The sequence below is a fragment of the Neltuma alba genome, unplaced genomic scaffold (assembly GCF_004799145.2).
Source record: "Neltuma alba isolate B1F8T4 unplaced genomic scaffold, ASM479914v2 tig00012206_pilon, whole genome shotgun sequence".
In the NCBI taxonomy this organism is placed as follows: Eukaryota; Viridiplantae; Streptophyta; class Magnoliopsida; order Fabales; family Fabaceae; genus Neltuma; species Neltuma alba.
In genome coordinates this window covers 368,501-384,022 of record NW_021636742.1, presented here as the reverse complement: position 1 = coordinate 384,022, position 15,522 = coordinate 368,501, and the positions used below count along the sequence as shown (strand labels likewise).

Genomic DNA, 15,522 nt, shown 5'->3' with positions numbered 1-15,522 from the left:
GCTTACCGGAGATGAACACTTTGGAGTATATATAGTTCATCTGAGGCGACAAGATCAGCTGAAACAGGAAGAAACTATGTTGAAGCCTCAATAAATAAAGCCTCCATAGCTGAGCTTCATCCTCGCTAAATTTGGCCTTCGCCGGAAGAAAACCAAATGAAAGCTTGCAGTTCAACTAGACTGTATCTATATATATTGGCATAACGTGTGAAGTCTATAGAGATTTGAATTACTACCTCCGGTATTTAATATAAGAGTTAGTTGGGATTAGATTTGATCTTCAATATAAGACCTTAACCTACTTTGTCCTCTTTAAATTTATATTTTTCCCTCTTAAAGTATCCGTATTAATTGTACATATCAAGGAAGTTACTATCAAGAAATAGTTTTAATGTACATGACGAAGTATGGTAGTTTAGGAAAATCTTAATACATATTTATTACAAATTACTAATTTAATTAATTTTTATAACATCCATAAATTAATTATGTACATATACTATGGACAAGAGTTAATATTTATACGTGATGAACGTCTGGCTTCTCTTGCCCAGTGTATCAGCTTGAATACACTAGTGCTTGAATGCACTGCTACTATCGGGAGTTTGTTAGAGAAACCTTGATATAAATTTAATTCATATTCATGATCTTGACAACTCTCTGATTTCTGATTCATGGACTAAAGTCCATTGACGAGACGTTAAATATCGAAGTGGTAGGGGGAAAAAAACAAAAGCCGTATTAATTAATTAATTAATTCAACCAAAGGGATTTTTTTAACTATCTTCTCTACCTTTTCACTTAATTAATTTTGTTGATACATATTTTTTACTAAATTTTTAACAAATATACATATAAAATTTACAACACCCAATTTACTGAATCATATGTTCTGTAACAAATTTACATTTATTCATATGCAAGTTTTCAAATGCACATGAACATTTTAGTAACTAAGAATAACAAAATTTGCAAGTATAATGGATTTCTCAATAGATTTCTCAAAATTTTTCTTATCGATGAAGCTTTTATCCTGATATTTTTTATTAATTTAATGCTTTCTCTTATGAATCAATAAAAGGCCTCTGATTTGATGCATATTAAATTGTTTATGGTTTCTTTTCTAGGGAGATGAATTGGTTTGATATTCAATATTTTTTTTCATCAATTCCCTATTTTTATTCAATATATGTATAAATTTGCAAAAATAAATTACAAGTGATAAGCAAATTTTTTGCAGTTGTAACAGTTAAAAATAATAAAATTTACAAAAGTCTGCATGAATAAATGATATTTTGATCATCTAGCATCAAAACATCATTTCACTTTCGTCTAATACTGCAATTGAACTTCATAATCTTTTCGAGCTGAATTGAATGGAAATAAAATCACGTAAATTGTCCTGTAATGAAATTTTGGCTCTTTAAATTTATTCTCATTTTAATTTTGATCTCTTCAATTTTAAACTCTCAATTTGGTCCCTTAAATTTCTTTTCATTTAAAATATTAATATCTATAATATAATAAAAACCTGGATCATTTTGCCTCTAAAATGATCAAAACCTATTATTTAAAATTTGAGGAACTAAAATCAAAATGAGAAAAAATTTAAAGAACTAAAAATTATATTAATTTTCTTATTATTTATGGGTCAAAGTAATTAAGAAAAAGAACAAATTGGTACGTACATCTGACGTGCTGTAACTCAGGGTCTTTAACATTGGGGTCGGTCTTCAACCACTTCCATCGCATTCAACCTTCGCTAATGCAAAAAATTGACCAGCAGATGTCTCATTACTCGTTAGTCTCCGTTAGACGACATGCCTAACTTTGCAATTTACCCATAATAAGTCAAGTCAACTCTGTGGATGAAATTGACATTATTAATGAGATTGATGAGTACTTTACAACAGAAACCTCACAGAGCGAAACGAGATAAGAAATCTATGAAGCAGAGCTAAAGGCTTTAGACTTTAAACCTTCTCCGAATGCTATAACCCCTTGACAAAGTTCAATGGCCAGAGCTTACTTAGCATTGCTTCAATTTCTCTGTGTTCTTATCACTCAATTATTATGTGGAGCCAGCAGCCAACCAGAATTTCTGGATCATTATTGCAGCAACAGCAGCAACACAGCAAATATCACCTACCAGACCAACCTCAATACCCTTTTATCAAATCTCGGTTCCGACACACAAATAAATTGTGGCTTCCACAATCTCTCATATGGTAGTTATCCAAATACAATATATGCTGTTGGGTTATGCAGGGGAGATGTTATGTCAGACTTTTGCCGTAGCTGCCTCAAAAATTCATCAGTCCTGCTGCCAGAGCTCTGTCCAAATCAGAAGCAAGATATTGGGATGTACGATGAGTGCATGTTATCTGTCACGGCTCGCTATAACAATGATGAAAATGATCGTAATATTCCCCTTTAAAGGCAACTTAACGTCTCAGTACAATCAATATCCAAGAAAAAATGCCAAAAGACACGATCAAATAAGACAAAGGAATTGAAAGATAGCCACAACGGTCCAAGGAAATCAGAATATTGCAGAGGGAGAGAGCATAACAACCAGAAGGAATCTCATAACAAACTCTGCCCTATACAACCCCTTTCTGTATTATTTATTAGCCTCGTTGCCAGCTCACACCGCCAGCTCACGTAACTTCCAGGTCCTTCTTCGCACACGAGAGCTGCGCCTGAGGTTTGGGTTCACGTGATTTGCATCCTCCTCATTCACTATTCCAGTACGTGAAGCACGTTCTGCATGCGAGTTTATGACATTACTTCCCCCTTTAGCTTTGACCTTGTCCTCAAGGTTAAAAGTTGGATCCATAGACTTGATATCAGCATAGTCTTCCCAAGTAGCTTCGGCCAGCTCGTCCCACTGGATCAGAACCTGTGTGACCCAATCCTGATTCTTGCGAACTTGTCGTATAGCCTCCACCTCCAGTGGCGTCACAACGGGACCCTCCGGTGAGTTATGTAGTGGTAGTGGAAAAACAGGGGATGGTGGCAGAGCACCTTCAAACTTTTTTAGGAGAGAGATGTGGAAAACAGGATGGATGCGAGCCATATCAAGCAACTCCAACCGATACGCTACAGACCCAATCTTTTCACAGACACGAAATGGGCCAAAATACCTCATGGCGAGCTTGTGGTAGCGACGGAGCTGGACGGAGTGCTGATGATAAGGTTGCAGTTTAACATAAGCAAAATCACCGATTTCCAACTGGGCCTCCGTACGCTTGCGATCCGCAAAACGCTTAATACGGTCCTGAGCCTTCTGAAGGTTTTGTCGTAATGTCGTCAACACCTGATCACGAATCTCCAGTTGCTGTTGCACATCAAATGGTCCTTCAGACAAGACCAAGTAAGGAATTAAAGGTGGTGGGTCGCGTCCATAAACAATTTTAAAGGGGGTCATTTGTGTGGAGGTGTGGTATGCTGTATTATACCAAAACTTAGCCCAAGGTAAGAATGACAGCTATTTCCAAGGTTGGTCGGCGACAAAGCAACGCAAATACATTTCTAAGCAACGATTTAACGCCTCCGTTTGACCGTCAGACTCTGGGTGGTAGGCAGAAGAAAAATAGAGCTGGGTGCCTTGCTGTTTCATAAGGTGATGCCAAAAATGACTAAGGAAAACCTTATCTCTGTCCGAAACGATTGTTCGAGGTATTCCATGCAACTTGACCACATTAGTGATAAAAGCATCAGCAACTTGCTCACTTGTGTAATTATTCTTCAGGGGAATGAAATGACCGTATTTGGACAGTCGATCAACTACCACCATAATAACTGAAAATCCCTAAACTACCGGTAGAGCCGTGATGAAATCCATGGCTATATCCTCCCAAATCTGCTCTGGTATAGGTAACAGACTAAGAAGACCCGAAGGGTGCGTTTGTGAAGCTTTCGCCTGCTGACAAATGCAACATTGGCGCACATAATCTCTAATATATCGTTGCATCCCCTTCCAATAAAAATGAGTAGCAATGCGGTGAAAAGTTCGCTGGTAGCCAGCGTGACCCCCCAAACCGAGTCATGAAATTCATATAGGACCTTTTGTAATAAGTCGCAGTCATCATGAGGCAAAACCAAGCAATGACGGCGAAATAAATCACCCCTAATAACCTGTAATGCAGCATCCGTCACCTGCCCTTGAGCCACCTCTGTTTTCCATTGTTGAATCAGAGGAGGGCACCGAACAGCCGATAAAATAACATCCATGAATGAGTTTACTATCTCACTTAAAGCCATCAAGGATGATCGAGATAATGCATCGGCAGCTTGGTTGGCAACCCCCAGTTTGTACTCAATAGAGAATCGATACCCCATCAACTTTGGATGACAAGCTTCTTGTTCTGGTGTTTGTAGTTGCTGTTCAGTGAGATGCCGTAAGCTAGCATGATCAGTACGTATAATAAAATAGTTTCCAAAAAGATAGTGACGGAATTTCGCTACCGCCTCTGTAATGGCATATAACTCACGAGCATAGACTGATTGTTGCTGCATTCGACGTGAGAGTTTCTTGGAAAAGAAAGCTATGGGATGATTAGCTTGACTCAACACCGCCTCAATGCCGTGGCCAGAAGCATCCGTTTCGAGCACAAACGGTTTTGAAAAGTCAAGTAGGGTGAGTACAGGGGCCTGAATTAGCGCCTGTTTCAGTGTATCAAAGGCTTGCTGGGATTCCCTTGTCCACTTGAATCCATCCTTCTCCAATAACTTGGTCAACGGTCCTGCAATATGGGCATAATTACGGATAAACCGTCTATAATACCCACTCAAGCCTAAGAAACTCCGTAGATTAGAAACAGTCGTGGGTGTAGGCCACTGTTGAATAGCTTGAACCTTGGCATTATCCATTTCCACGCCAATAGCAAAGACCACATGACCCAAATAATCAATCTTCTGAAGTCCAAAAGAACACTTGGATAATTTCGCAAATAGCTTATGCTAGGCCAGAATGCGTAAGACCAACTCAACATGATATACATGCTATTCCCATGTGCGACTGTACACCAGTATATCATCAAAAAAAATAAGAACAAAACGCCGCAAGTAAGGTCAGAACACTATATTCATTACTGCCTGGAATGTTGCCGGCGCATTGGTAAGCCCAAACGGCATCACAAGCCACTCATATAATCCTTGGTGAGTTCGAAATGCCGTCTTCTCCCTATCTTCTTCCTTCATCAGGATCTGGTGATAACCAGAACGGAGATCGAGCTTAGAGAAGTAGTGAGACCCATGAAGCTCATCAATCAACTCATCCACGGTCGGCATGGGAAACGAGTCTTTGATGGTAATAGCATTAAGTGCTCGATAATCAACACAGAACCTCCATGTACCATCTTTTTTTCTAACCAAAATGACAGGTGCTGAATAGGGACTCGTGCTAGGCTGTATTAGACCTTCACTCAACATATCAGCAACCAACTTCTCTATTTCTGATTTCTAGCTGAACGGGTATCGATACGGTCGCACCTTTACTGGCCCTGTCCCTGGTTGCAATTCAATACGATGAACATGGTCTCTGGCAGGTGGAAGACCATGGGGTTTATCAAAAACAGAGGCATACTGTTGAATCACCCTTGCCAAATCTATTGGTACTAATGCTGGTATTTCTGGAGTAATCTGATGCGTTGTTTCCTCGGCCACTGGGCTTCCATGGATCACAAACATCTCAGCTATAGCATCGGTGTGGTATATTCTCCTCATGTGATGGAGTTGGGCTTGAGCTACCCGTGGAGCTCGGAACCCTTGAAGAGTAATGAACCGACCACCCTATTCGAACTTGATTAGTGAGGATCGGTAATCAACCACGTGAGGACCCAATGTTTCTAACAATGCTGCACCAATGACCATGTCCACCCCAGCCACAGGTAAAACTACCGCTGTGATAGTGATAGTATAGTCACCAATCTGTACTGGTAAATCAGATACAATGCTCTGGCTTTCCATAAGCTGACCTGTCCCCACTAAAATTCGTACGAGGGGTACCCTCTCTACCGGTAATTGTAAATGTTGTATGATCCTGGGATGCACAAAGTTATCGGTACTGCCACCATCCAGTAATACTTGCACGGCAGTGCCGTGAATCTGCCCATTGAAGCGTATTGTGGCTACTCCTTGTGATCCTCGAAAAGCATGCAATGATAAGTGATGCACTGTGGTATGATCAGGCTCTTCTTCTACTTTATCCTCGTTCTCCTCTTGCGATTCTTCCTCATCAGTATGAATCATCATCAATTGCTTGTTGGGACAGCGGTGTTGTGGGGTGAATTTCTCATCGCAAGTGTAACAGAGTCCCTTATCTTGACGAACTTGGATCTCTGCTGGAGTGAGTCTTTTTATGGGCGGTATTTTTGGAGTTGGGAGCAACGGTGGGAGGTTGGACTTAGTGCCATTCCCAGTATTCATTTTATTCCACGAGCTCGCAACGGAGCTAGGAGAAGCCTGATTCACAGTGGGCGACGATGAATAGGACGAACGTAATCTCGAAGTAGACGTTCCGGGATTGACTTTCTCAGAAAACTATCGTGCTAGAGCCACGGCTTTGTTGAGTGTAGTGGGTTGCTGAACCACCACTTCCCTTCTCAAGTCAGGTTTAAGAGCACCCAGGAAGCAGTCTAATAGGATTCCATCGCTTAACCCTTCTGACCGGTTTGCCAGAGCCATGAACTTCCCATAGAAGTCATCTAACGATTCCTGCATGGTCAACTTGAATAGCTGTGCTCGAGCACTATCAAACTTAGTAGGCCCATATTGATCTTCAATCGCCATAGTTAGCGCCTTCCACGTCGGGATCTGATTGTTCTTCTCGAGCATCTGGTACCACGGGATAACAAAGCCTTCCATATTGGCTGCGGCGATCATTAGCTTTTGATGGTCTGGTAAATCATAATAGCGAAAATACTGGTCTGCTCTGAAGATCCAATTCAGCACGTCCGTCCCATCAAAACGAGGAAAATCTATCTTCACTTGCTTACCCACGCACATATGGGTGTTCACAGAATCATGTTCAGGGGCTCCCACACTGCTGGACGCTCCCTGTTCTGTTCGCCGATTCATGCTGTCTACGGTTTTCACCAACGCGTCCAGTAGTCCCTCAATACGATCAAACCTTTCATTGGAAGACTCAATGTATTCTTGTGTTTTTCGGACCTCTGCCTGCAGCTCCTTGAATCTCGTATTTTCTGCCATGGGAGAGTAGAGTTCTCTCAACGAGAGCACCAAATGTCACGGCTCGCTATAACAATGATGAAAATGATCATAATATTCCCCTTTAAAGGCAACTTAACGTCTCAGTACAATCAAATGCCAAAAGACACGATCAAATAAGACAAAGGAATTGAAAGATAGCCACAACGGTCCAGGGAAATCAGAATATTGCAGAGGGAGAGAGCATAACAACCAGAAGGAATCTCATAACAAACTCTGCCCTCTACAACCCCTTTCTGTATTATTTATTAGCCTCGTTGCCAGCTCACACCGCCAGCTCACGTAACTTCCAGGTCCTTCTTCGCACACGAGAGCTGCGCCTGAGGTTTGGGTTCACGTGATTTGCATCCTCCTCATTCACTATTCCAGTACGTGAAGCACGTTCTGCATGCGAGTTTATGACATTATCTTACTCAGACACTTCCATATTAGGCAATCGGGTGGATCCTATTGCTACATTCTATATGTGGAACGCAAACTTTGTGAAAAGTTGGGATCACTATAATCAGGTCCTTATTGGTTTGCTGCAAAATCTAAGTAGCAGAGCTGCATCTGGTGACTCGAGTCTAAAGTTTGCTACAGGAAATGAAGAAGGACTTGACCTTCAAAATATATATGATGTTGTTCAGTGCATACCTAGTTTGTACGAGTCAGAATGCAATATCTGCTTGCTTTGGGCCATCTCAAAAATTCCAAATTGCTGTAATGACAGGCCAGGCGGTAGGGTTATTACATCCATTTGTAACTTCAGATATGAAAGTAGCCGCTTCTATGCAATTACAGCTGATGTGCCCTTATCAGCTCCATCGCCGCTACCGTCTCCCCCTCCCCCTCCACTGCTTACACGTCCATCACTTCCATCCGCCAACACAACATCTTCATCACCTCCTCCATATGCAAATACAACATCCTTAGAAGGTACTTTTATTAGCAGTTAAACCCCCAAAACTTCCCCTTTGTTGAGAATTCACATTCCAGCCGGGAGGAATGGGTGGTTGTTAGCAGATAAGTAAGGCTTCAAAATCAACATGCTTTTCTATTATCTCTCTTAATGAACTGGGATTTTTTTTTCCAGTATAGAAATCACAAACTGTAATTGCCATTGTTATGCCAACTTCTGCATTTGTTGTGCTGCTTATCTGTGTTTGGATTTTTGTAAGAGTGAAAAACCAAGGAAGAAAATTTCCAAGTACACATTGATATGTTGCTAACAGCCTGACAATGCTGAGCAAAGTCAAAATTTATTAAATGTCTCGTGGCTTTTTCTAGGCGTTTGTTCCGTAGAACTTACATCTTTAATTAAACACCATCTAAGGTAATGGCTTATAAACATATTTTGCCCAGGTGAGATTGAAGCTGATGATTCAATTGACGTCACTGAGTCAATATAGTTCGAATTTGACAGCATCAAAGTTACTACAAATAACTTCTCTTATCAAAACAGGCTCGGACAAGGAGGATTTGGACCAGTTTACAAGGTAGATAGATATAACACTCACAGTATTATTAACATAGCACCCCCGGTCAAATTTTGATACTTGTCATCCAACTTTCAGGGCAAGCTCTCTAGCAGAGAAGAGGTTGCAGTAAAAAGGTTGTCTACGAATTCTGGGCAAGGGGACATTGAATTTAAGAATGAAGTGCAAGTAATGGTGTCACACCTTACTTATATAATATCTTAGAGTCCACTTAGAATCCTTTTAGACCACATTGGATGGTCTTGAGCTCCAAAATCTCATTTAGGACATTACTTTTCCGAAATTACTTTTCACTGTGCAAATTTCAGATTACAGGTCTAACTTTGATAAATCATAACCAATTCTAGAAAAAATTGTATGGAAGAGTTCCAAAATTCTACGAAAAGCTCTTTCAATGCTCTTTAAGGGAAAAATATTCAATTGAACTTATCCTCACCCAAAACGTACAGTTTATGATTAAGATTACTGTTCATTTGGTAAAATCTGGACTTTCCAGATTCTGTGCCTCAACTTTGAAAATTTGTATCTCCTTGTATACACACCCAATTGAGGTGATTTACCACTCATTTTAAATCTTGGGATGTGTATTATAATTCTACCAAATTTCGTAGCTTAATTCATTCATATGATAGGTTAAACTGAAGCTCGAATATAACTGCTCCAGGACCTACGTTTTATCCCTTAACTAACTTTTGCTTTAATTCTTTTTATTTCTTTGACATACATAACATGGGCTTAATCTTTCCCATTCATACTCATATACTTTCATTCATGCCATAAACATTCTAAGCACATACATTGAATTGATGGCATTCATAACATAATTTACAATATAGGAGAATTATACATTGAATAATAATATCATTCATTAACATCAATAATTCTCCACTTTCTTCTCCATGCTTCTCATGCCATTAGTGCCCATCATTGATTGACCCAAATGGTTGGTTAGGGAGGGGGTGAGACTCGGGAGAATCTCAGTAGCAAACAATACCATATTAATCATGCTAGATGAATGCTCATGCACTAAATGCAACTTGTTTATTCTCTTGTTAATTAGTGACATACTAGCATGCTCAAAGCTAATTCTTGATGCATGGCCATGGAGACATAATCTACTCATCATGAATAGCAATTACAGTAGCTAAAACATGTCACAATGACATTCAAATAACATGTACACAGCAACATACAAGCACATAACATCAAGCAATGACAATAGGTAAGTTCACTACCTTACACCTCAAGCTTTCCTCTTACTTCTCCTTTGACTCCCTTGACTTTCCAACCATGTGGGCATTTGGTCAACATCACCAAACATCCCTTTGTATTTTTCAAGGTCCTAAACATAGTCATAATGATCATACAATCCATTAGAACCACTAGATTACATAAAGTTCAAGACTAGCTCTCTTGAACCTCAACCCTTTCTCTTGCTTCTAGGGTCTTCTTTCTAACTTTTCTAGTATAAACCTCATCATTTCTCATCCTTCAGATCTATTTCTTTTCAATTAAGACCACTTTAGATGGCCTTAGATTCAAGAAGATCAAATCTGAAAATTTTGCTTCACAGGTACTGTTCACGCAGAAATTCCAAAATTTTTGCTCAACTTTGAAAATTCATAATTAATTCTAGAAAAATCAAAATTGAGTGGTTCCAAGTCTCACTGAAAGCTCCTTAAGTTAGCTTTAGATGAAAAATAGTTTTAGAAACCAATTCTATGCTGAACAGTACCATAATTGTACAGAATTTGACACTCTTCCAAAAGTTAAACACTGTTTCCAGATTTCAAATCCTAACTTTGAAAAATCACCATAAATCGTACACATATCCAAATGAAGTATTCTACCCATAGATTTAAAGCTTACAAAGTGTAATTTAATCATGCCAAATTTTAGAATCAAATACGAAGAGTAGCTTATTCGAAATAGGTACCAAATCATCACATACCTTGATGATTTTTTAAACTTAGGTAGACTTTCTCTCACTAGAAATAGCTCTTTCTCTCTCTAAATGTAAGAGCGGCAGAGTTTCCCCTATAGTTCCTACCTTGGCCTAAATGTGAGGGGAGGGAATGCCTATTTATAGCCAAAAATTTGACTTGAATGGACCAAAATGCCCTTGGTAGCTAAAAGAAGGAGTAAGGGCAATCTTGGAAGTTCAAGTGGACTTTTGCATCATCATTGCATCATCTTCTTACATCATGCTTACCTCCTTCTTCTAGAAGGTGCCATGTGTTGTAAACATGGTGGAAGAGAAGGGAGATTAGATTTTAGCCGTTAGATCAAAACTTAATCCTTAAGTTTTCTCTGAATTTACTTGGCCCACGTTTCTCCGACTTTCTTTATGGCCTTCCGGAACTCAGAAAGTTCTTCTATCAGCTCCATAAATTCTTTTTAATTCTAGAAAATATCTATAAATTTTCTTAGACCATAACATTTCCTTTAAGCCTTGTATAAAATTCATTTACTAAAATACCCTTTTATCAGTATAATTGACTCTTTAATTTATTAAAGCCATTCCATTGGCCTTTCGGTTACGAGACTAATTTTATAAATTAGTACAATCTTTCAATCACTTAACCTCATTTTTGTATATATTTTTGAGGTCTCTTGCTATTTTAAATAATTACCTCAAATAGTGTACTCTTTATCGGCCATAACCTCATAAATTCCATTTAAGCTATCTCAGAGGTATTTTTGTCATTTCTCTTCACAGAAGAGTCTTAGAATATTATTTTCTATTTTCTGGGATTTTTTTAAAATTTTCTGTATACTCTTCCATTTTTACCCATGTTGGTCATAACTGCCGGAATTTACAGTTTAGTCCCTGTTTGAACTTAACTTCATACAATCCTCTCTTTGAGGTTTCTAACTTAACCTTTGGCCTATATCTAGTCTCTTTTCTCTCTCTGAGCCTTCAAGATTTTACTGGAACCTCTAACTTGATTATACTTGAGCCCCTGAAAACTTTTACTTTGCAATTTAGTCCCTGATACTGCTTTGACTTCCTTTCTCATCTTTAGGACTTCTGCTCAAATGGGGTCTGGTAGCCTATACAATTGAGGCTATTTTTTATACTTCTAGGTCCAAAAGTTGGGATGTTACAAATGGCCAGGCTTCAACACCGAAATTTGGTTAGACTCCTCGATTTTTGTTTGAAAGAAAAGGAACGGCTTCTAGTATATGAGCTTCTTCGTAATAGAAGTTTGGATCATTTTATATTTGATAAGTTAGACATTCTATTTCTACATGGAAAATGAAATTCATTACCCTTTGTTGCAAGAATAAATGAGCAAATACCTAACTCTACTTTATATGATTATGTCTTGAATTGAGATAGAGATCCGATTAGACGTGCACAATTGAGATGGGAAACACGCTATAAAATTATAGTAGGAATTGCCTGAGGCCTTCTTTACCTTCATGAAGAATCTCAACAACGAATTATTCATTGTGATCTTAAAGCGAGTAATATTCTCTTAGATACGGAGATGAATCCTAAGATTTCAGATTTTGGCATGGCAAAACTATTTGTTATTGATCAAACTCAAGCCAACACAAATAGAGTTGTGGGGACCTAGTAAGTACAAAAACATGTCATATATTAGTTTCTAAATGTCATACACCAAACAGAAGAAGAAATTGAATATAATAGTAAAGAGAAGTGTAACATATTGTATTTGATCACTTTGACATGTAGTGGGTATATAGCATCAGAGTATGCAAGGCATGGAAGATTCTCAGCAAAGTCTGACGTCTTCAATTTTGGTGTACTAATTCTAGAAATTGTGAGTGGCCAGAAGAATGGGGGGTCATAATATTGAGAATGCAGAGCATCTACCAAGTTTGGTACGATTTCAGCCTTTTCACTATTTATTTCTCCTTGGCTTTGAAATTCTTGAGAGTTTAAGAAATTAATCATCATTGGTCCGCATGAAACTTAGAAGTTTCGAGCTAATACTTACCAAAATTCAGCAATTTTGTTGCAGGCATGGAAAAGCTGGAGGAAAGGGATGGCCTCTAACATTATAGATTCCACGTTAAAAGATGGTTCAAGAAATGAAATAAGTGCCTTCACATTGGTTTACTGTGTGTTCAAGATAAAGCTGCTGACAGACCAACCTTGGCTTCCCTTGTGCTTATGCTCAACAGCCACTGTTTCTCACTTCAAGAACCCATGAAACCTGCATTTTTTATGAATGACACAAGTTTATCAGGCAGACAATCTGAGGATTACAGATATAGTAAATCTGCAAAATCATTACCAGTAAATGAGGCCTCAATAACTGATATATATCCTCGGTAATTTGACGTGTAGAGGTGATACTCTCAATCAATATAGCTAAATGCTTTAATCCACCCCCCCCCCAAAAAAGAGAATGATAGAGTTTTGTGATTTGCATAAACAGGAAAGGATGCGATGTATTTTAGTTCAAAAGTTCTCGGTATTGCAAGTAGAGAATTTCATGTCATGGGAACAATGCGGATAAAAACAGCATTGATTCTCATTATTCAAGGTTAGTTGACTTGCAGAAATTGTCGCTTTTTGTATGAATACTTATGCTTAATAGAATCTCACTTGTCTCAAGCATTAATTTTCAACAAACCTGGTAATTGTTATTTGTTCCGCAAGCTATCTGCATCCCATCAATTTAGAGTTATAGAAAATGTTTGGTAAAGATTTATTATTTGTTGGAAGGCCATTTGAATCTGCCAAAGTCAATGAAGTGCTCATACAAACTATCGATAGATATTGAGTTCCCCTGTGTTATATAATAGCAACTAAAATAATCTGGTTGGTTCATCGTATCTAAACAAAATATTGGCACCCAAGTTTCCTTTACTATTTTTTAAGCATAAAATTAAAACCTTGTATAAAATTAAAAGACTAAAAAAATATCTTAGTCTAAATTTTTTTTGCGGTTCTTCTATATCCAATTGATAGCTGAAGGATTTAACTTTTTATTCTTGATTTGATATACGTTTTTCTATTTCCTTCCTTTCCAATAATATCTCTCACTCTCAACTTCGTTTCTTATCTGGTGTTTTTTCTATCTTGTATTAATTTCATTTTTTATTTCTTTATATATACCCACAAACATGCACAATTTTGAATTTTCATAAAAAATAATAAAATATCAACCATATACACTAAATTTAACAGTATATTCGTTGCGCCCCCAGTGTTCTGCAGAAAAATAGAGCAAGAAGACGACTGCAAACATGGTTAAGAAAGTAGAAACTTCGGCACCCTAAGCTCAAAGAAATTTCATTGCCGAGAAACCATTCAGCGCATGATGGTGACGATCCCTATCAAGTTTCCGGGAAAATTCTACAACAGAGAAGCTACTACACATTTCTCCATTGAAGTTGTTATGAAAGCTCATTTTTTCCCACTAGTCATCTCTCGGGATGGCAATTTGTATAGTTTCTTTTACCCTCTTTTCTCTCCTTTCTCATCTTCTCTTTCTCCCCGCCTTCGATCCTCCCGATTTCCAACATAGCCACTGTTTCGATTCGGAAAGTCACCACACAAATAGAAGCACGTATCAAACTAACAAAAATCAGCAACTATGGCTTCGTCAATATCTCTCATGCCCAAAATGCTGACGGGTTAATGCGATTGGGCTCTGCAGAGGCGGGGTTAAGCAAGACGAATGTCGAAGTTGCCTCATGAATGCCTCGATTCTTCTCCCAAAGTTGTGTCCAAATCAGAAGGGAGCAATGGGAAACTGTGGTACTCAAGAGTATTCGATATCAGAGACGGCGGAATCTGATTCTTCGTCCCATTTAACAGCAGCTATGAATCTTCTGTCTCTTATTCTCTCATATTGAGAATGCTGGAGGTAGTATCACATTACCCCTTTTATGATCCTGCAACTGATGGCTCACCAAAACCTTCTTCTCCAGCGTCAGCCTCTCGAGGTACGTACCAGTCAAATTATTCTGCGAAAATTTGGTCACATAACTAGGTGATGAAGTTTGATGGAGAAATTGTGATGTAATTAGAAAATTTGTGAAAAATTATTCTCTTTTTTTATGCACATCTTACAAGAATGTAGAGATCAGAGAAGCTTTGGGTTCTGCTTCTTTGAGTCGGCTTTCAACTCTCTGTTTCTCTGTAATCTTCATCTCCTCAAACGATAACTTTTTGGTGGGGCTTCCCTTTCCATATATGGGAGGACAGGATGCATATCTTAAAAGATACCAGCATGTCATATTAGGATTCAAGATTTAATGTGCTAGGGGATTTTTTCATGGAAACCTCTTTTCAGGAAAGATCAAGACATTACTAACAGGTTGTCGCTATAGTTGTGCCAATTCTTGCCTCTATTGTGCTGCTTTATATTGTTTGGATCTTTGTACGAGCAAGAATGAACCGAAGAAGATATAAATCAAAGTAAGTTTACATATTCTGTCATCGCAAACCATATAAATGTAAATCAAAACATTAAATTTCTTGCAGCTTTTGAAAAGAGATAGAAAGAAGAGGAAAGTAAGACCCACTTGACCAAAGTAAGTTGTTGTCGCTATGAAGCTTCTGGAGATGGGGTTCACCTTTTCTTTTATGCTTGTGCCTTCCATTTCTCCTGCTGGACGTCTGGGAATTAAAATCCATTATTCATTAGGATCCTATTTGGGAAGGAGAAGTAGAAAGAGAAAGAACTGAGTCACACTTTCCTCCCCTTTGTTTTCTGTATTTGATTTATTCACTCATACAAAACTTGATCTTGATACATTATGAACAATTATAAGCCCATTTAAATTCTATCTAAGGAACTAGCTTAAATTCTATTTTCTAGATGAA

The 15,522-nt window shown here is 38.3% G+C and overlaps 1 protein-coding gene and 1 pseudogene across 1 annotated transcript; both read left to right on the top strand.

The window, feature by feature from the left end:
- Positions 1-2,014: 2,014 nt before the first annotated feature.
- Positions 2,015-2,437, top strand: LOC114724961 (putative cysteine-rich receptor-like protein kinase 9). The gene has a single exon (XM_028911427.1). The coding sequence runs from the start codon at positions 2,015-2,017 to the stop codon at positions 2,435-2,437; it is 423 nt and encodes a 140-aa protein (XP_028767260.1).
- A 5,194-nt stretch (positions 2,438-7,631) lies between these two features.
- Positions 7,632-14,549, top strand: LOC114724959 (putative receptor-like protein kinase At4g00960; annotated as a pseudogene).
- Positions 14,550-15,522: the final 973 nt, after the last annotated feature.